Source organism: Danio rerio, chromosome 23, assembly GCF_052040795.2.
Source record: "Danio rerio strain M-AB ecotype USA chromosome 23, GRCz13ab, whole genome shotgun sequence".
Taxonomy (NCBI): domain Eukaryota; kingdom Metazoa; phylum Chordata; class Actinopteri; order Cypriniformes; family Danionidae; genus Danio; species Danio rerio.
Window position 1 is genome coordinate 47,704,808 of NC_141043.1, and position 22,693 is coordinate 47,727,500.

At 38.3% G+C, this 22,693-nt stretch overlaps 2 protein-coding genes across 3 annotated transcripts in view; both read left to right on the top strand.

The window, feature by feature from the left end:
- Nucleotides 1-91: 91 nt before the first annotated feature.
- Nucleotides 92-11,121, top strand: LOC100333270 (neuromedin-K receptor). The gene is made up of 5 exons (XM_087307903.1): nucleotides 92-568; nucleotides 2,791-2,979; nucleotides 5,017-5,167; nucleotides 5,652-5,848; nucleotides 10,313-11,121. Exons 1-5 carry the CDS (start codon nucleotides 207-209, stop codon nucleotides 10,593-10,595), a joined length of 1,182 nt encoding a protein of 393 aa, XP_087164029.1. The 5' UTR covers nucleotides 92-206; the 3' UTR covers nucleotides 10,596-11,121.
- Nucleotides 11,122-13,302: 2,181 nt separating this feature from the next.
- Nucleotides 13,303-22,693, top strand: part of LOC101885283 (sodium/hydrogen exchanger 9B2) — a 21,401-nt gene continuing 12,010 nt past the window's right edge. The window contains exons 1-3 of one of the 2 annotated variants that reach the window (XM_087307901.1): nucleotides 13,303-13,359; nucleotides 21,800-21,891; nucleotides 22,344-22,436. In XM_087307901.1, the coding sequence (XP_087164027.1) occupies nucleotides 21,852-21,891; nucleotides 22,344-22,436 (133 nt within the window). In that variant the 5' untranslated portion in view covers nucleotides 13,303-13,359; nucleotides 21,800-21,851. Of the gene's footprint in view, nucleotides 13,360-18,330; nucleotides 18,485-21,799; nucleotides 21,892-22,343; nucleotides 22,437-22,693 lie in introns of those variants that run through there. The other variant, XM_087307900.1, reaches the window with a different exon arrangement.

The following is a 22,693-nucleotide window of genomic DNA, read 5'->3' on the forward strand; positions in this document are numbered from 1 at the left end:
CATGAGAGTAAAGAAATCCGTTGAAGTAGATTAAACGGAAGCGATATACGCAAATAAAGATGAATCATTTCAGAAGTGTTCATGCACTGTAGATGCGATTTGATTTATGCTGTTTGACAAACTATCCGCCCCTGTAGAAACTATTCACACACACATACACGGAGGGAGAAAGAGAGAGTCAGTCAGACTGGGGTCTTCAGATAATCATGTCCTCTCCAAGAAACTCCTCCAACTTTACGCACATCAACCGGTTCGTGCAGCCACCATGGCGCGTCGCGTTGTGGTCTGTTGCGTTTGCTCTGGTGCTGCTGGTGGCCGTTACCGGGAATTTGATCGTCATCTGGATTATTGTGGCACACAAGCGGATGAGGACCGTCACTAACTACTTTCTGTTAAATCTTGCGGTGTCGGACGTGTGTGTGGCCGCGCTGAACGCGCTGGTGAACTTCGTGTACGGCGCGCATGGGCACTGGTACTTCAGCAGCGCCTACTGCCGCTTCCAGAACTTCTACCCGGTGGCCGCCGTGTTCGCCAGCATCTACTCTATGAGTGCCATCGCCCTGGACAGGTAACACACACACTGAAAAAAATATTATTAGGATTTACTAAAGTTTTAATTTAAGTGGTTTCAAACTATTTATATGAGCTGAATTTAAACAAATAACATGGAGTAATGTTCAACTTAATTTGTTTCATTTCAGCCCATTTAAATTGTTTGCAACCACTTACCTTAAAATAACTGTCAATCCAATGAATATGATTTCAGTGCACACACATATGCTTGAATTAAATGAATTGTGGGGACGTATTGTTTTCTACTGTACAATGTTTTTTTAGTACAAAGTTTTTTTGTTTGTTTATGTTGTTGTTACTGAAATAAAATAGATAGTTAACAATAAATAAAAAGTCAAACTAAAGGGAAGTAAGTAAAGTCACTGAAAAATAAGTAAAACAAGTCTCTGATGTTCCAACTCCTGATACCCCATATAAAATGTTTTCTGACTCCCTTTTAGACTTTGATCCTAGTTGTGTTGTTTTGGTGACTGTCGCTTTAAATTCAAATAAGACTGTGCTCTGAGGGCGGAGCTACAAATTTCTGTGTGTCAGCATAGTGGCAGATTCAAACGCAAGACTATCCTATGGTAATGAGGTAGAGATGGTCACTAGTGGGCGGGGCTTTCTCTGATGACCTACAAAAGGAGAATGTCAATCAAAGTGTTTCTGCAGACTGTTTTGATCAAGTCTGATTATAACAAATTGAATTAATTAATGTTTACCATTAGAATCTAGATATATTCACTGACTGCTGACACACAACTGTGTTTAATCCCCTTATAAAAGTGATTTTTGCTTAATAGCTCCTCTTTAAACTGTAATAATGCATTGTTAGATACTTAACTAGGCACATTTATTATGTTAAGGCATAAAAATGTATTAAGAATAGATTTATAATACATTAAATAAAGTATACAGATTTTACAATGTTACTTTGCAACGTTACAACATTTTAGCTATCATCTTCGTTTTGTTCTTTTTGATTCTTTAAATCAGTTTTATTAGGTGGAAACGCTGCATGCTTTGATCACAAATATTTGAATAACTACAGTTTAATATTACAATATTATCGTTTTGTGCATAAATCAAATTCACATCTTTAGATATAAACATAGCTGGTAAAAAACTGTAGAAAAAACTTTTACTGTAGAGAATCGGAGAGAAGTTTTACTCGAGAGAAGTTAGAGGAAAGTCCTTACCCCAGGTGGCTTCTGCTGTCCTGACGTCAGCTGCAGATGTGTATGAATGGTGGAAGAAGTTCTATAATATTGACTATAATATTAGTTGTATTTCCTCATACAAATGGGTTTTGAGACTCTTCGTGTTTGATTTTCTTTTTTATATACACGAATATGCCGTCAAACTATTGCATCAACACAATATCACACTCATAGCATATTACACACTAGCCAATGCACGCTTCCTCCAGACCCAATATACAGCCATATCGCACTGCTACTCGTGGTATATTGCTCATATTATACAGTTTTTTAACTAAATGTATCATATACGGAACCATAACAAAAGCGTGACCCTAATATCGAAAACTGACAAGTATTGTTCCAGGTTATTGTGAACAGGTTTTGTTCACGAGTGAGGGAAGGATGGAACGTGAGATTGACAGGCGGATTGGTGCAGCGGCAGCAGTAATGCGGTCAATGTACCAATCCGTTGTGGTGAAGGAGCTGAGCCGAAAGGCAAAGCTCTCGATTTACCGGTCAATCTACGTTCCTACTCTCACCTATGCTTATGAGCTTTAGGTAATGACCGAAAGGACAAGATCTCGGATACAAGCGGCTAAAATGAGTTTCCTTTGAAGGGTGGCAGGGCGCACTCTTATAGACAGGGTGAGGAGCTCTGACACCAGAGAGGAGCTCGGAGTAGAGCCGCTGCTCCTCCACATCTAGAGAAGTCAGCTGAGGTGGCTTTGGCATTTGTTTCGGATGCCTCTAGGACGCCTACCCAGGGAGGTGTTCCAGGCATGTCCCACTGGGAGGAGGCCTCAGGGAAGACCCAGGACACGCTGGAGGGACTATGTCTCTTGGCTTGCCTGGGAACGCCTCGGGATCCCCCCGGAGGAGCTGGAGGAAGTGTCTGGGGAGAGGGAAGTCTGGGGTTCTCTCCTAAGACTGCTGCCCCCGCGACCCGGCCCCGGAAAAGCCGCAGAAAATGAATGAATGAAAAATGTAAATGTTTTGTTCCAGTTCAGTTCTTTCTCTCTGTGTGTTTGGTCAGGTATATGGCGATCATCCACCCCATGAAGCCCCGGCTCTCGGCGAAGGTCACGAAAGCGGTGATTGTTTGTGTGTGGATTCTGGCGGCGTTTCTGTCATTTCCTCTCTGCTTCTACTCCGTCACTGAAGTTCTGCCACACAGGACTGTCTGCTATGTGGCCTGGCCGAGAAAAGATGACGACGCATTCATGTGAGCAGTGCCTGCTAGTTTAAGCTGCTTCTTTGCTGCTCATGAGCTGGTTTTAACTGGTTTAAGCTCATTCTTTGTTGCTCCTAATTCACTCGGGGCGTCAGCGTCAGCGCTTCCCGTTCACTTTGAATCAGTGATGTCAGGCATTGCCGAACTGCATTGAGGATCCGTCAGCACTGAGCTTTTCTTGCTGCAGACGTTGGAAAATCTCAACTTTTTAAGGGCCAGTGGAAGCGTCAGCCAATCAAATTGCTTTATGAAAATACCCCAGCTCAGACTGTAGCTGATTGCAGACTTACTTCATTGGCTGACGCTGCTATGATGATTGTGTCAACCCCAAGTTCAGACACGCCCACGGTCAAGCGTTGACGCTGAAGCCCCGTGTGAATGGACTGTAAGCTGGTTCTTGCTGGTCATGAATTGGTTTAAGCTGGCTTGTCACAGGTCATGCAATAGTTTAAGCCGGTTTGTTAAGCTGGTTTAGGCAGGTTCTTAATTCCTCCTAAGCTGGTTCTTGTTGGTCATGAGCTGGTTTAGGCTGGTTCTTTACTTGTCCTAAGCAGGTTCTTGTTGGTCATTAGATGTTTTTAAGATGGCTACGCTGTAAGCTGGTTCTTGTTGGTCTTATACTGGTTTAAGCTGGCTCGTCAGTGGTCTTAAGCTAGTTCTTGTTGGTCATTAGCTAGTTTATGATAGTGTGTTGCTGTTTCTAAGCTGCTTCTTCTTTGCTGGTTCTTGTAGGTCATGAGCTGGTTTAAGCAGTTTTTTAAGTTGGTTCTTGCTGGTCAATATTTGGATTAAGATGATTAAGGTTCTTGCTGGTCTAAGCTAGATCTTGTTGGTCATGAGTTGGTTTAAGCTGGTTTGTTGTTGGTCCTAAGCTGGTTCATGTTGGTCATGCTGGTCCTACGCAGGTCCTTGTTGACCATGAGCTGATTTAGGATGTTTTTTGCTGGTTTATGTTGGTTTATTATTAGTCTTGAGCTGGTTTAAGATGGTTTGTTGCCGTCACAAGCTTATTTAAGATGGTTTGTTGCTGGTCATGAGCTGGTTTAAGATGGTTTGTTACTGGTCCTAAGCTGGTCTGGTTCTTGCTGGTCATGAGCTGGTTTAGGATGGTTTGTTACTGGTCCTAATCTGGTTCTTGTTGGTCATGAGCTGGTTTAAGATGGTTTGTTACTGGTCCTAATCTGGTTCTTGTTGGTCATGAGCTGGTTTAAGATGGTTTGTTATGAGTCCTAAGCTGTTTTTTCTTTGCTGGTCTTAAGCTGGTTTTTGTTGGTCATAAGCTGGTTTAAGCTGGCTTGTTGGCCGTCTTAAGATGGTTTTTGTTGGTCATTAGCTGGTTTAAGATAGTTTGTTGCTTTTTCTAAGCTGCTTGTCCTTTGCTGGTCCTAATCTGGTTCTTGTTAGTCATGAGCTGCTTTAAGCTGTTTTTGCTGGACCCAAGTTGGTTCTGGCCTTGTCATTAGTTGGATTAAGATGGTTTGTTTTGGGTCATGAGCAGGTCCTAAGCAGGTTCTTGTTGGTCATTAGCTGGTTTAAGCTGTTTCGTGGCTGATGCTAATCTGGATTATGTTGGTCATTTACTTTTTTAGGCTGGCTTGTTGGTGGTCCTAAGCTGGTTCTTGTTGGTCACTAGCTGGTTTAAGCTGGTTCATGGCTGATGCTAATCTAGTTTTTGTTGGTCATTAACTTTTTGAAGCTGGCTTGTTGGTGGTCCTAAGCTGGTTCTTGTTAGTGATTAGCTGTTTTTAGATGGTTTGTTGCTGTTCCTTATCTGGCTGTGAGCTGGTTTAAAATGGTTTTTGTTGGTTTAAGCTGTTTTCTTGCCTGGTCCTAAGCTAGTTCCTTTCTGGTCATATACATTTTATACTGTTTTTGTCAGCAGGGTATAAGTCATACCAATAATATAACAGCTTGTTTTACTGGCTTAATAAGAATACCTGTTATTAGCATCTAGAGACTGTGCAGAAAGCCACAGCTGTGCTCTTCACTGAGGGTATTCTGCTCATCTCTGTGTGTCTGTGTTGGCAGATATCATGTGGTTGTGGCACTGCTGGTGTATCTCCTTCCACTTGCACTGATGGCTGTGACCTACAGCCGAGTCGGACTGACGTTGTGGGGTGGAGATTTCCCAGGACACTCTTCAGAAAACCTCCTGGATCACCTGCAGGCCAAGAGGAAGGTCAATCTTACACCACAGCATTATGAGCCTGCTCTTTTCAACCGTGGGCTGCAGGATAAACATCTTTAAATTGAAAAAAATAATAGATTATTACTTTATCTTGATGGTCCCTTTAACACATTTTGTTCACAAGAGTTGTTTAGCCATCGATAAACTTTCAGTGAACGGTTTATGTAACTATTTTCAATTGAAACGGTGCCTTTTGCAACATCAATATTGCAACACAGTATATTTTCAAATTAAAAGTCCTCTTGCATATACCCCATTGACCCACTTTAAATCATCAGCACAGAAATCAATATCTACGGGCGGGGAAAACCTCTTTAAATCATTATATGAGCCGTAATAATTACAATTTATTCTGCCGTTCACTTTTAGGATGGTTTCTACACACAGTTTTTTAAACGAGAGCCCTGTGATGTAGTTGACACTCTCTTTAAAGTAGCTGTAGTAATGTAACCATCAGTGTGTGTTTTGTGTGTAGGTTGTGAAGATGATGGTGATCGTGGTGGTGACGTTCGCCATCTGCTGGCTCCCATACCACGTGTATTTCATTGTGACGAGCTTCAACCGAGCGCTGAGGAGGTTCAAGTGGATCCAGCAGGTGTATCTGTCAGTGCTGTGGCTCTCCATGAGCTCCTCCATGTACAACCCCATCATCTACTGCTGCCTCAACAGCAGGTACAAACACATCTAGAGCTTATGTAGAGGACAGACCAATCAGAATGGAGTATTCCAGACATCCATGTAACAAACGTGACCTATAACCTTGTCTGCTGTAAACTGTCATTACTGACGATCTTGTTATGCAGTGCTGCAAATCTGTCTTTCTGATTGGTCAGCTTCAGATCTACAGATTCACCCACACACACAAATTTAGGCTGGTAGCTTGCACATTGTGTCAACTGCATTTACACACCGCCTGAAAGTTTTCCCACGTTTTTAACATGCGTAAAAAGTGTTTTGAGAGGTGTTTTGACAGTTCAGAGCCACCACACACAGAGAGACAAATCTCAGAATGCTGTTACTCGCAATTTATTACAAATAAACAGTTCCAGTCTGGCTTCCGCCCACTCCACAGCACAGAAACTGCCCTGATTAAAATCACCAATGACCTTCTCATGGCAGCTGATTCTGGACAAATATCTATTCTCATTCTCCTAGACCTGAGTGCGGCCTTTGACACTATTTCTCACAGCACCCTCATCAATAGACTATCCACTCTTGGCATCACTAATACCCCACTTGACTGGTTTAAATCCTATCTCTCTGGCTGCACTCAGTTCATTCAACTCAAATCATTCACTTCTCAGCATTTTACAGTTTCTTCGGGTGTTCCCCAGGGCTCAGTCCTGGGGCCCCTACTTTTTATCATCTATCTCCTTCCACTCGGTAATATTCTCCGTAAATATAACATACAGTTTCACTGCTATGCGGATGACACCCAGCTCTATCTCTCTGGCAAACCCTCTTCTTGTTTTCCACCTACATCCCTTGCAGACTGCTTAGCAGAAATCAAGTCCTGGCTCTCTCTTAACTTCCTAAATAGTTCAAAAACTGAGGTTTTGCTTGTTGGTACCAAATCAACACTCTCCAAAACTGACAGCTTTTCTCTCTCAATTGACGAATGTTCCATTTATCCCTCTAAACAGGTTAAGAGTCTGGGTGTCATCCTTGATAGCACCCTGTCTTTTGATTCTCACATCAATAGCATCACCCGGTCTGCTTACTTCCACCTACGCAACATTAACCGTCTCCGCCCTTCTCTTACCCCTCATGCCACTGCTGTTCTCGTTCATAGCCTTGTCACATCTCGTTTAGATTACTGCAACTCTCTTCTCTTTGGTCTCACTCATAAATCTTTCCGTAAGCTTCAGTTGGTCCAGAACTCAGCTGCCCGTATCATCACCAGAACCCCTTCTTCTCATCACATCACCCCTGTCCTGCAGCAGCTTCACTGGTTACCTGTTCATTTTCGAATTGACTTTAAAATCTTGATGTTAACATTCAAAGCCATCCACAATCTCGCCCCTCCATATTTGTCTGCCCTCATCCACATTTCTGTTCCTTCTCGCACCCTGCGATCTTCTTCCTCTCTCCACTTGTCTGTTCCTTCTTCTCGCCTTTCAACTATGGGCAACAGAGCATTTAGCCGCTCTGCTCCGCGGCTTTGGAACTCACTACCACCTGCCATCAGAAACATTGACTCCCTCACACTGTTCAAATCAAGACTCAAAACCCACTTATTTAAGATGGCTTTTAATACTTAATTTTATCTGCACTATTGCAGTGTATATTTTATTATTTCTCTTGTTGTTTTATTGCTCTTGTTGATTGTACGGTGTCCTTGAGTTGCTAGAAAGGCGCCTTTTAAATAAAATGTATTATTATTATTATTATTATTATTATTATTAAATAAAATGTGTAAAATGAAGGCACAATATGGTGGATGGTGGAGAAACACTGCTGTAGACTACTGTATGCTGGATTCAGTGCCTGCCATGCACTTTTGTCATGCTGCTATTTGGCAAGTGTGTGTGTCTGTATGTCATTACCTTTAATGTACTGCCAGGAAAGGATAGACTTTAAGGCTGTTTAGAAATTGCTTATAGAAATATGTGTTATGCAGTATTACAAGCACAGTATCAAAACATCGCTGATTTCCTGACAGAAACTGTGCATTTCGAGATAATCCCACGCAGCTCTTTTATAAGGAGGTGAACTGCTTTCCTCTCTGTGCAGTGGATTGGATGAACTCAATATTTTCTCTTTCTTTATCTTCTTTGAAGAAGACAGAGAATAACAAAACCATCACTGCTTGAATGTTTAGTTTGCATATCTTAGTATTTGGGCTTTGGTCACATTGTCAAGGAAGAGACTAAACTGGACTGCAGCTTTTGGCTCTGGCACTTTTTTCTCTTAAATGGCCATGAAAGCCCCTCGTTTCAGCAGGATGTTTTCACACCTCTACTTTGGAAAAAGTCAGAAAAGTGGGCGTGTCCAGCTCTGTTTAGGGGGGAGTGTCGGAGGAAGAAAAGAGGGATGGTGTGGGAGTGTCTATTTGGGCGCGCTGACTTTCAGAGTCAAAACACACACACACACACACACACACACACACACACACACACACACACACACACACACACACACAGGGGACAATGTGACTGTGTTTACATGGACATCTGTAGTCGAATTATTTGCCAAATTATTAAATGGTGGACTTTAACTGCAGTTCGGCTCTTTCTTTCAGGGAATTGTTTCCCCCTTAAAAGCAAGCGTATGCTTCACGTTGTTGTCAGAATCCTCGTTAAATACAGCCATACTTTAGAATGCTTAGTTTAAGCAAATTTAATGAACGCGATCATGCGTGTTGAATCTGAAGGAAGTCACTCTGGCTGCGCTGTCCTGCGCGCGTCTCTCTTTCTTTGTGTGTGTGTGTGTGTGTGTGTGTGTGTGTGTGTGTGTGTGTCTGTGCGTGTGCGCACTAAATCAAAAAGTTACGACTTGCCGTGAAATTGCGTTGCTCTCTCAGCTCACATCATTCAAAAGAAAAGGTCCACATTGTCCCCCGATACTGTCAACAAACTGGACTGTTTTAGCAACTGACTGCATGTAAAGGAGGACAATTCAGCTCAAAGCAATACAACTTTACAATGAGTGCAATTTTTTGTATTCAGTACGTTATTATTATTATTACAATTTTCCATTTTCCATATCTGCAATGCCTGTATTTTGGCATTTTTTTGCAGTTCACTTAGAATCCAACATGGAAATCAATGTTTTCTTTACTGGCATTGATTGTTTTAAAATTCAAATGGCATTAACATGCCTGTGTTTTAATTTCGGTATTAAATATGGCTGTCAAGCCAGGATCTTGATGGTTTATTGTGGGTTTGTTGTTTACATAAAGAAATCTGTGTTACAAGATGAACAAAAATTCTTATAAACAATTATATTTTGAATTTAAACAGTTTTTGTCTTGCGTTTACATTATTTTACATTTAAAAAGCCAAAATTACAAGTTTCATTCTAAATGTGATTAATCACGATTAATTTTATTTTTAAAAGTGCGATTAATTAGTTAATTTTTTTAAATCGATTGACAACACTAGTTTAAACATGTCCACAGAGCAGGATTTGCAAAGAAACTGGGATTAAAAGATCTGTTCAACTCTCTGTGATCAGCTGCACCTCAACAATGACTTTTACAAGTTTAAAACGGTTTTAAAAACAGAGCATGTTCGCAATAAGGACAGTAAAATCACTAATTCATAATCACTGGAATCACCACGGCTGCATAAAGTCAGATGCTTCAAACACACGACAAACACTTCCCAGTTTGTGGACGTTTAACTCCACCACAGATACTTCAAATAACCTTACTTGCTATTTGACTCATAAACTGTATCTCTAGGGCAAGACAGTGGCACAGTAGGTAGTTCGAGCTTCGGCTCAGTTGGCGTTTCTGTGTGGAGTTTGCATGTTCTCTCTGCGTTCGCGTGGGTTTCCTCCGGGTGCTCCGGTTTCCCCCACAGTCCAAACACATGCGGTACAGGTGAATTGGGTAGGCTAAATTGTCCGTATTGTATGAATGTATGTGTGAATGTGTGTGTGGATGTTTCCCAGAGATGGGTTGCGGCTGGAAGGGCATCCGCTGCGTAAATACTTGCTTGATAAGTTGGCCCCAGGACTAAGCGACAAGAAAATGAATGAATGAATAACTGTATCTCTGTTTCATCCGTGTCTGTCGCTGTCACTGTCACTATCACTGACTGCTGTTTATATGACATAACAGGCAGCAGGGTGGGCGGAGCTCCAGCTAATTTGCATTTAAAGGCACAAGCTACCAAAACAGCAACACTTTCCTTTGACTCCAAAATGGGCATTATCAGCATTGTATAATAAATAATCTGATGTGTATATTGAGCTGAAACTTTGCAGGCACATTCAGGAGACACCAAAGACTTATCTTTTATCTTGTAAAAGATAAAGGTAAAATAGGAGCCCTTTATGGCAGGAAATAAAAAAAGAAACCTGTGTTTCTATCACTCCAATATGACAGTGGACACATTATACCTACACAGCTTGCAGAAGTGTCCTATTAAATCCCATCTTACAATAGTTTTGGCTCTGTTTGTGCTGCAGGTTCCGCGCCGGGTTCAAGCGGGTGTTTCGCTGGTGTCCCTTCATTCAGATGTCGAACTGTGATGAGCTGGAGCTCCAGACGGCTCGTTTCCAGCAGCAGCGGCAGAGCAGTGTGTTCACGGTCACTCGTATGGAGTCGGACGGCAGCGCCGCCGTCAGCAGACGCAAGAGCTCCAGCACCAGCCGCTGCAGCGTCAGGAGCCAATCACGGCCCTCCGCCCGGCCGCCGCACAATGGAGCTCCACACGGAAACATCAGCTGCGTTCCCGAAACTCTGAGCTGAGAGGAGCAATGAGCAGAGCTGTGGATGCTCCTTAATGGAAAAAAACTGACATTGCAATCCACTGTAAACAGTTTCCTGTAGAAACTACAGTAACTCACTGGCAGCAGTTCGCCAGTAACTTACTGTTAATCAATTACAGCACAAACATGCATATGTATTACAGTCTATCTTAGCTCGATTTATCTTGCTGTATATGTATTTACAGAATTGTAAATCTTTACTGTAAAATATACAGTAATTTTTACAATGCAGCTTTAAAATACAGTAACATACTGCATAGCTGTCCTACAGTAAAGCACAGTTCACATAACAGTTTAGTTCACCTGTAAATTACTTTAAATCAGTTACAGCAGAAATACTGTATTTACATTTACAGCACACTTTTATCTTACTGTATATGTATGTATTTACAGTATTGTATGTATATCTTTGCTGTAAAATACACAGTAATTATAACGATGCAACTTTAAAATGCAGCAACATACCGCATACCTGTCCTACGGTGAAATACAGCTCATATTACAGTTAGATACTTCTTCTAAATACTTCTATCAGTGGAAAGACTTTCCATCTTTTATTACGCAGGATGCTGGAGATTATTGACAGAAGAACATAGAGAAAGGAAGTATTAGCAAAGGGTGCTGTGAGCTCCTCAGTGCTATAATTATGACTCATAGTTTTGAATCACAGTTTTAATTTTATTATAGTTTTGACTAGCTAAGTCATAATTTCAACTTTTCAAGCCATAACATTTTATGTCTTAATATTCACTTTTTAAGTCAATTTCAATTTTATATCAAGTCATTTTGTCTTTATAAGTCTGAATTCTGACTTATTAAAGTAAATTATAACCTATGCAGTAGGTTACTGTAACCTATGCTATATATATATATATATATATATATATATATATATATATATATATATATATATATATATATATACATACACACACACAGATGAAGTCAAAATAATTAGCCCCCCTGCCCTTTAATTTGTTTTTCTTTTTTAAATGTTTCCTAAATGATGTTTAACAGAGCAAGGAAATTTTCACAGTATGTCTGATAATATTTTTTCTTCTGGAGAAAGTCTTATTTGTTATATATATATATATATATATATATATATATATATATATATATATATATATATATATATATATATATATATATATATATATATATATATAAAGTTTAAATCATAACTTCAAAATTTTTAAGTCGTAGTTTTGCCTTTTTGTCTCAATTTCGATTTGTCATTGTTTTTTTTGTTGTCATAATTTCCACTGTAAATCTGGTAATTTTGTCTTCATAAATCATAATTCCAACTTACTAAAGTAAATCATAATTTTAACATTTTTAAATCGTAATTTTGACTTTGACTTTTTAAGTAATAATAATAATAATAATAATTTCGACTTTTGGTCTCATAATTCCAACTTTTCAAATCATAATATTCTCTTGCTAGGTCATAATTTTAACTTGAGTCATAACTTTTACTTTTTAAGTGAGAATTTTGACTTCTTGTACCATAATTTTGACTTTTTATGTCTTAATTTTGACTTTTTGTATAATAATTTTGACATAAGTCAATAATTCAGCATTTGTAGCTGCAGTTATAAACTGCTTACTAATGTTTATTAATGTAGAGTTAGTGCTTAACAAATTATGAATTCACAAGATGCTAATGCTTAATATATGATTCATAGTGTTACGATTACCAGCGATCGGATTATATAAGATCGCTGGTTTGCTCCATCAATAACCATGAACTACACTTCCGCCTTTGATGGACTACATATTCATACATGCACTCCGGCCACACTCACACATGCTTCCTCATCTAGACTGATTACTCGCACCACCTGAGGATTGTCAGAGACTGATTGCACACATATTTAAGCCACACACTCACCCATTCAGTTTGCCAAGTCTTGTTTATCCTTTGACACTAAAACGCAGTTTTCCTTGTCTTGTTTACCCATGTTTAGACCTAGCCTTGTTTATCCAGTTCTCCCTGTATGCTGCCTGCCTCTGACCATCTGCCTGATATTTTGACTTCGACTCTGGATTGCCCTCATACATCTGTTTGCCCCTATATTGACCACTGCTTGCCGGACGATTCTAAAAAACCTGCACGTGGATCCACACCTCAGTTGTTTGTGTCACTCCGCGTGGTTAAACATAGTGTGTAGCTATTATAAAGTGTTACCGTTTTTTTCTTCCACCTTTTTTTCCCCCACCATCACATCCCTTCCGGGTCTCTGCAGAATTCTGACTTGCTGAATTAAATCATAATTTCAGCTTTTTTATTTTTGTAATTTCGACTTCGGTTTAGTCATAACTTTAAATTTTAAATAAGTCATAATTTTGACTTTATATCTGGTCATTTTGTCTTTATAAGTCATAACACCGACTTGCTGGTGTGAATCATAATTTCGACCTCTGCTTTTTATGTAATAATTTTGACTTTTAAAGGGCACCTAGGTTACCCCTTTTTTCAGATTTAATATAAGTCTTTTGCGTCTCTAGAATGTGTATATAAAGTTTCAGATCAAAACACCCATCAGATTTTTCATTATACCTTTTACAAGATGCTGTTTTATTCTGATTTCCAGCAGGGGGTGGTTTTGTCGTACTGCGCCTTTAAGACGATTCTTTCCCGCCCACTTTCTCGCCCACTACATGCCTCCTCCCTCAGCTGCGTCAGACAACAGACAGACTTAAAGGAAGGAGGTCTCACGTAGCGTTTGTGAGATACTACAGTAAGAACTAACCTTTACTAATCAGTATTGTGAAGTTGCATTGATGAGTCACACACAATATCGTTACAAGGTTAACACGCGCACACACACACACACACACACACACTGCAGATGATACACACACACACGCAGGCAGGCAGACAGACAGAGCGTGCTTAGCCTAGTTAAGGCTAACCTCAAGTGTGGATATCTGTTATGCTAATGTACAAAATAAACCTGATTTAACTTCCACAAACCGGGATTGAAGCGTCTTCTTTTATAATTGTTCTGACACGCGGCTGTGCTGATGAAGTATAGCTGAAGTAAATCGCTGTAATTAATTACACACATACTCTGTTTTAAAACACTTTAAACATGTGAAACTCACTCTTGAACACATTTGATGATGATTGCTGATCCTAGCGAACAGAACAGACCTTTTATTCCCGGTTGCTTTGTGTATGTCTGGTCTTGTTGACATATACACGTGACTACCGGGACATGTTAATGCGCGCAGCTGTCAATCAATTCGGTGGGCGGGGGGATCGCACACCTACGTAATGGTGCGATCGATTTGAAAACAGCTCCAATTGGCCGACCCTTTTTTTTGTAGTTAAATTGAAAAAAAAAGGACTGGGTGTGTTCATATCACCCCAGTATGACGGTCTATACACTATACCAACACAGTAGATTTTTTTACCATAGGTGCCCTTTAAATAATCATTCTGATTCTTATCTGGCAGAGATTGGCCTCCATACTCACCAATGTCTTGTTTTTCTAATGCACATACACAGACCATCATTTGATTCCTAACACTTTTAGCTCATTAATTCACTGTGTTTAAGACAAACAAGATGGACATTCTTAGAGATGTTTGTGTGTACTGGTCAAGCATGCGTGGCAGTAAGGAAAAGCTGATGCGGCAGTGTGTGCCCGGTAATTGTACATATGTGTGTCTTTTACACCTATTGCATGTTGTTTTGTTGGCTTGCACAACCCTGTCTTATTAGCTGTGTGTGCATATAACCAGCAGTATGATCATAATAGTTATAATAAAGTGATGTTTCACTGCGTATCGTCATCTGTATGTTGGTCAGAACAGCAGTGTGTGTGTGTGTGTGTGTCATTTGCTGTAATTCACACTTACTGATTGAACCAGTGACGTTCAATGTGTTAGTGGTCATGAGCACTGGCAATGCTAATTACAGTGTGCGTTTGTGTGTGTGCAGATTTGAGACGCAGCTTAAAATGATCCACAGCCATGTCACCCTGCAGCACAAGAGTGGTTGTTCACTGAAGCTAAGCAGGGCTGAGCCTGGTCAGTACCTGGATGGGAGACCACACGGGAAAACTAGGTTGCTGTTGGTGTTAGAGAGGCCAGCAGGGGGCGCTCAATCTGCGGTCTGTGTGATTCCTAATGCCCCAGTATAGTGAAGGGGACTCTAAACTGCGAGTGATCGCTGTCTTTCGGATAAGACGTTAAACTAAGGTCTTGACTCTCTGTGCTATCATTAATAATCCCATGGCACTTAGTCCTGGCCAAATTCCCTCTATCTGCCTTTACCCATCATGGCCTCCTAATCATCCCCATCCACCAAATTGGCTCTTTCACTGTATCTCCAGTCCACCTATAGCTGGTGTGTGGTGCAGCACTGGCGCCGTTGTCCTGTGGCTGCTATCATATCATCCAAGAGGACGCTGCACACTGGTGGTGTGGAGAGACCCCCCCTCATGATTGTGAGGCGCTTTAGGTGTATCACCATACACAATAGATGCGCTATATAAATATGCACTACATCAGGGGTGTCAAACTCAATTCCTGGAGGGCCGAAGCCCTGCACAGTTTAGTTCCAACCCTGCTCCAACACACTTACCTGTAGGTTTCAAACAAGCCTGAAGGACTCAATTAGTTTGATCAGGTGTGTTTAATTAGGGTTGGAACTAAACTGTGCAGAGCTGCGGCCCTTTTGGAACTGAGTTCGACACCTGTGCACTACATAAAGACAAGGTGGTAAATTAAATATAAAAGTCATTTAATAGAAAACCTAACAGAAAACAGAAGAATTTGATGGTTTATTACACAGGATAGTGGTGATTATAGACGGGCAGGGCCGGAGTAACGCAATGCTGCGTTCACACCAGACGCAGAACGCGCACCAAGCGCGAGTGATTTACATGGTAAGTCAATGCAAACATGCGAATAGACATCCTGCGGCACAATACGCACAAATGGCGTGGCGCGAATGATGCAAATTGCGCGAATGGTGCGGGGCGAATTGAGCGTTTTGCGCGTTTGACGCGCATAATGAGCGTTTCACAGGAATCTCTCGAATTCGAAAATCTGAACTTCAGCGTACATTCGCACCGCGTTAACCAATCAAAAGCTTGCTCTTGTGGGGAAGTGATTGTGACGTAGAACCTGTAGTCGGTGTTCCGAGGGAAATCCTCCCTTCACCGACAGCAGTTCATCAAACTGGGCTGGGCTCAGTCAGAAGCACCGCTGAAAGCCTCCGTCATCCAGGTTCAGTTTCTGGAGGAGTTTATGAGCTCACAGAGCTGGTGCATCAGCCCTAGACACGACCCTAAATGTATCGACACTGTTTTTCAGCCTTCATAAAGCACATAAACACTGTTATTTTCTTCATAAAATCCATGTTAGCCCTTTAGCTATGAAGCTAGAGTCTTCGGGCAGACAGAAGCCCTGCCCATCATGCGAATCCGCGTCTGTTCTGAAGTGAATTTGACACACAAATGAAGCGTGTTTGACGCGCGAATGAAGCGAGTAAACTCAAATGTTCACGCGGTTATTTACGCGCGATTAGCGCAATTTATGCGCATGTTCCGCGTCTGGTGTGAACACAGCATAAGGGCTAGGTGTGGCTGAAGCCACAGGGCCCATGGAGGAAGGAGGTGCCTTCATTGGCTGAAGAATTAATTTGCGCTATGACACGGGAAATGCCTCTTTGCGTTATGCCTTTTTTCGTCAATAATGCGGAGTATTTCTTTCTGTATTGCAAACGTTTTTTTTGCAGCCTGTTTGAACTTTAAAGTTCATATTACGTCATTACTTAATTTTCCATACTTGCAGGCCTATTTTAATAAAATAGAAAAAATATATATATAATAATCAAATATAAATCAAATAGTGGAAAATTAGATAATATTAGTTAGTAAATTATTAATAATAACTATAATAATACTAACAACAACAATTAATATATACACTTTTGTGAGGTAAAAAAAATAAAAGGGGGCCCTTGGATTTGCTAAAGGGTCAGCAAAGGGTCCATTTTTAAGACAGTTTTGTAAATCATACTTTCAACTTTCTTATATCATCATTTTAACTCATAAGTCATAACTTTAGCTTTTTAAGTTATAATTTAGACTTTTTATGTCTTATTTTTTACTTTTTAAGTCAAATTCGACTATATATTTGCCTTTATAAGTCATGCTAAGACTAACTGAAGTAAATCATAATTTTTTTATATCATAATTTTGACTCCCCAAGTCATAACTTTAAAAGTTTAAATCATAATTTTGACTTTTTGTCATAGATTCAACTTTTGATGTCAAAGTTGCTCAGTGCAAGAAGGTCACAAAATGCAAAATGCTAATATTTTAGCTGAAGTAAACAAAAATAAAATAACTTTTATATGAAATAATTTGTATTAGGCGACGGAGTTGCGCAGTAGGTAGTGCTGTTGCCTCACAGCAAGAAAGTCGCTGGTTTGAGCCTCCGCTGCCTCAGTTGGCGTTTCTGTGTGGAGTTTGCATGTTCTCTCCGTGTTGGCGTGGGTTTCCTCCGGGTACTCTGGTTTCCCACACAGTCCAAACACATGCGCTATAGGGGAATTGGGTAGGCTAAATTGTATGAGTGTGTGAATGAGTGTGTGTGGATGTTTCCCAGAGATGGGTTGTGGCTGTAAAGACATCTGCTGCGAAAAACAAATGCTGGATAAGTTGCCGGTTCATTTCGCCCTGATTAATAAAGGGACTGAGCCGAAAAGAAAATGAATGGATGAATGAATTTTTTATTATCAATCTTGAACCACACTCTGTTGTGATAGCGGTGACGACTGCTAGCTAATATACACACAGTATATATTCAATTTTTTTCATATATATTTACAGTATGCTGGACACACTTTAGTGTGGTTCGAAAACACTACTGTATTTACTATAAATTACTCCAGTATTCTTTACTTTATATAATTTATGAATAATAAATTAACAATACACAATTTTAATCTACAAAATATGAAGCTATGGTACATTTTTATTGTGTTTGTACTCTTAGTTTTTGTTTTGTGAGACCACTTTGATTTCTTCAGCTTGATTTGTTCATTCGTTCATTCACTCTGGAGTGTCAGTGTGTGTGTGTGTGTGTGTGTGTGTGTGTGTGTGTGTGTGTGTGTGTGTGTGTCTGTCTGATCAGGAGACAAACTGAAATATAGCAGATGACTTGTGTGGCGTTTGTCCAGATGACACACAGACACTGCACAGAAGAACAGTGTGTGTGTGTGTGTGTGTGTGTGTGTGTGTGTGTGTGTGTGTGTGTGTGTGTGTGTGTGTGTGTGTGTGTGTGTGTGTGTGTGTGTGTGTGTGTGTGTGTGAGTGAGTGATGAGAGAGGAGAGAGAGAGAGATTCATGATGGTAAAAAGACACTGAGACGGAATGTCATTTTACATCACACACACACACACACACACACACACACACACACACAGACACACACAGTATATACACACACTGGCAGGCCTCTGACTATAAATGGAAGTGGTTTGTGGTTCAAATGATGTTCTTTCTCTAACACACACACACACACACACACACACACACGGGGCAGCGGTGGCACTGAACATGTAATTGATCTCACTTGTGCTCAGACAGCTGCTCTATAAACAGGAATAAAAGGATGTAAACATCAGGACTTTAAAACAAACAGCGTGAGTGACGTGTGACGTTACACACACACACACACACACACACACACACACCTTCAGGACATCACTGCTGTGATGAGCAGCGTTCATGTGATACACACACACTGATTCACTGTGGTCACGTGCCGCAGGTCTCAGGTCTGTGAATCAGTGTGTGTGTGTGTGTGTGTGTTTCTGCTGTTTCTCTCTGAGCTTTCAGCAGGTGAGACTCACTCATTTCTATCTCTAAACTCTTTTTTTCATGCTTTAATAATGCACACACACACATACACTATAACGTTTATCATATATTTTCCATATGCACTATTATTGGGGATAAATATTTGCTTGCTGCTAAAAAATCTTTACATTTACATTACATTAATTTTTACGTTTAAAAATGAACTCCATGCCTAAAAATAATAGTAATAATGCATTGTTTTTAAATGGTTATAATGGAAATTGCATTGGTTTTAATGGAAATTTGACGGTTTATTACACAGGATGGAAACTTTAATGGAAATTGGGTAACATTTACAATTAGGTTGTAATAATTAATGTATTTTTTAATATTAGCAATTAATGAACAGTACAATTATTACAGTGTTATTCACCCTAATGTTGTTTTTAAATGGTTATAATGGGAATTGGGTAACATTAACATGAAGATTGTATTAGTTTACATGTTTTTTAACATTAGCAATCAATAAACAGTACATTTATTACAGTATTATTCATCTTAATCTTGATTTAAAATGGTTATAATGAGAGTTGCATTGATTTTAATGGAAATTGGGTAACTGAGTACAATAAGGTTGCATTAGTTCATGTATTTTTAACATTAGCAACCAATAAACAGTACAGTTATTACAGTATTATTCATCTTAATATTGTTTTTAACTGGTTATAATGGGAACTGCATTGGGTTTAATATAAATTGGAAAACATTTACAATAAACGTATTCACGTATTTTTTAACATTTGAAATCAATAAACAGTACATTTATTATGGCATTATTTATCTTAATGTTGCTTTTGAATGGTTATAATGGGAACTGCATTGGTTTTAATGGAAATTGGGTAACATTTGCAATAAGGTTGTATTAGTAATGTATTTTTTACCTTTAACAAACAATAAACAGTACATATATTACAGTATTATTCATCTTAATATTGTTTTTAATCGGTTATAAAGGGAAATGCTTTGGTTTTAATGGAAATTGGGTAACATTTACAATTAGGTTGTAATAATTAATGTATTTTTTTAATATTAGCAATTAATAAACAGTACAATTATTACAGTTTTATTCACCTTAATGTTGTTTTTAAATGGTTATAATGGGAATTGGGTAACATTAACATTAAGATTGTATTAGTTTACATGTTTTTTAACATTAGCAATCAATAAACAGTACATTTATTACAGTATTATTCATCTTAATCTTGATTTAAAATGGTTATAATGAGAGTTGCATTGATTTTAATGGAAATTGGGTAACTGAGTACAATAAGGTTGTATTAGTTCATGTATTTTTAACATTAGCAACCAATAAACAGTACAGTTATTACAGTATTATTCATCTTAATATTGTTTTTAACTGGTTATAATGGGAACTGCATTGGGTTTAATATAAATTGGAAAACATTTACAATAAACGTATTCACGTATTTTTTAACATTTGAAATCAATAAACAGTACATTTATTATGGCATTATTTATCTTAATGTTGCTTTTGAATGGTTATAATGGGAACTGCATTGGTTTTAATGGAAATTGGGTAACATTTACAGTTAGGTTGCATTAGTAATGTATTTTTTACCTTTAACAAACAATAAACAGTACATATATTACAGTATTATTCATCTTAATATTGTTTTTAATCGGTTATAATGGGAAATGCTTTGGTTTTAATGGAAATTGGGTAACATTTACAATTAGGTTGTAATAATTAATGTATTTTTTAATATTAGCAATTAATAAACAGTACAATTATTACAGTGTTATTCACCCTAATGTTGTTTTTAAATGGTTATAATGGGAATTGGGTAACATTAACATTAAGATTGTATTAGTTTACATGTTTTTTAACATTAGCAATCAATAAACAGTACATTGATTACAGTATTATTCATCTTAATCTTGATTTAAAATGGTTATAATGAGAGTTGCATTGATTTTAATGGAAATTGGGTAACTGAGTACAATAAGGTTGCATTAGTTCATGTATTTTTAACATTAGCAATCAATAAACAGTACAGTTATTACAGTATTATTCATCTTAATGTTATTTTTAAATTGTCATAATGAAAATTGCATTGGGTTTAATATAAATAAGGGTAACATTTACAATAAACTTGTATTCACATATTTTTTTAACATTTGAAATCAAAAAACAGTACATTTATTATGGCATTATTAATCTTAATATTGCTTTTGAATGGTTATAATGGGAACTGCATTGGTTTTAATGGAAATTGGGTAACATTTACAGTAAGGTTGTATTAGAAATGTATTTTTTACCTTTAACAAACAATAAACAGTACATATATTACAGTATTATTCATCTTAATATTGTTTTTAATCGGTTATAAAGGGAAATGCTTTGGTTTTAATAAAAATTGGGTAACATTTAAAATAAGGTTGTATTAGATCATGTATTTTTTAACATTAACAATCAATAAACAGTACATTTATTATTGTATTATTCATCTTAATGTTGTTTGTGGATGGTTATAATGGGAACTGCATTGGTTTTAATAAAAATTGGACAAGACTTTACAATAAGGTTGCAATAGCTCATGTATTTTTTTACATTAACGATCAATAAACAGTACATTTATTACAGTTTTATTATTTAATATTGTTTTAAAATGGTTATAATGGGAACTGCATTGGTTTTAATGGAAATTGGGTAACCTTTACAATAAGGTCGTAATAATTAATATATTTTTTAGCATTAAAAATTATTAAACAGTACATTTATTACAGTATTAATCATCTTTGTTAATATTAACTAATGTTAGTCGTTCTTGTTAACTCACATTAACTAATGTTAGCTTTAGATTGTAATAACGCATTAGTAAATGTTGAACTATGATTAATAAATGTTGTACAAATATTAGTTCATTATTAGTTCATGCTAATAAATACACTATAACCAACAGTAACTAATGCAGCCGTATTGTAAAGTGTGTGTAAATCTCTAATTCTGATGGAAAGTGTCCCAAAACACACTGAAAGCCGTTGAAATGTACTGGTTTTATTGGTAAAAACTGAGTATTTTTAAAAGTGTATTTAGTGGAGAACATTAGAGATTTTGTGATGATTTTTACATGATTAAACTTCCCAAAACCTACTTTATAAATGGTTGATGGATAGTTGTCTTCTATTGTAAAAATGCATAGAATATGGAATGTCCTCATAAGTGACAAAAGCAGACATCTGTGTGTGAATGTGGAAGGAATCAGTATGCTTTAATTATTAAACTCTCCCTCTTGCTGTATGTGCATGTGTGTGTGCTTGCATGTGTGTGTGTAGGTTCACGTGGGCCAAAGTTCACTAACAAACACTTGATCGTCTGAGGTGAGACATGGGTGAGGAAGCACTTCGAGCAGAACAAACCGAGACCTGTGAGTAAACACAACACACACACACACACACACACAGTAAAAATAAGGCTTTATTTGTCAGCACTGGTTAATTGTATTACTACAGCGTGAATAAATCTAAATCTTGCCACTAATTTAAATGTCAACATTTACTACTACAACATGCAACATCAAAAGTTTTACGTTATACGATGTATTATTCTTTTCCATATGCACCAGACACTTGCAAACACACTGCTACAAGGACTTTGGAGGGTGCTAATTTTACTTGTCATGGCATCTACATAGTGCTTCTGTCTGTTGATGTGAAGAGCTTCTTGTATAAGAGCATCTGCTAAATGAATAAATGTACATGTGCATTACAAATAGCTATACATTTTGGCTAGTGTAAGTGTTTACAAACCTCACTGTAGTGTTTCGCAGTAAAGTTTACTGTGACAATTCACCTCACCTAAAAGAGTGTTTCTTCTCAGGGGAGAAAACAGCATCACGATCATCTCGATTCTGTGCTAAACTGCAGAGCTGCCCAAAACCTCATGGATTCTCTGCCTCCGTCATTACCAAAGGTGTGTGTGTGTGACTTTTATTTTGTATTTGTTTATCATAATGGTATTTTTGTATTTCTTTGTGTGTGTGACTTTTTAAATGTATTTATGTGTTGCTTTTCACGCCATGATGTTATTATTTACAAAACCTTCATGTCTTATGTACGGTTTAAAGTACATCTTGGAGGTTGTTATCACAGAATAACACCAGACAGCTTTATTCTGCGAGAACAACTGCCTAAATGTGCTTTATCCAACTTGTTAAACAGTTACTTTCC

Bases quoted from the DNA above. Each gene is read 5' to 3' on its own strand.
- LOC100333270 (XM_087307903.1), top strand. From the start codon at position 207: ATGTCCTCTCCAAGAAACTCCTCCAACTTTACGCACATCAACCGGTTC. The intron at 2,980-5,016 runs GTGAGCAGTGCC...CTGTGTTGGCAG, and splicing joins AAAGATGACGACGCATTCAT to ATATCATGTGGTTGTGGCAC. The intron at 5,168-5,651 runs GTCAATCTTACA...TTTTGTGTGTAG, and splicing joins ACCTGCAGGCCAAGAGGAAG to GTTGTGAAGATGATGGTGAT.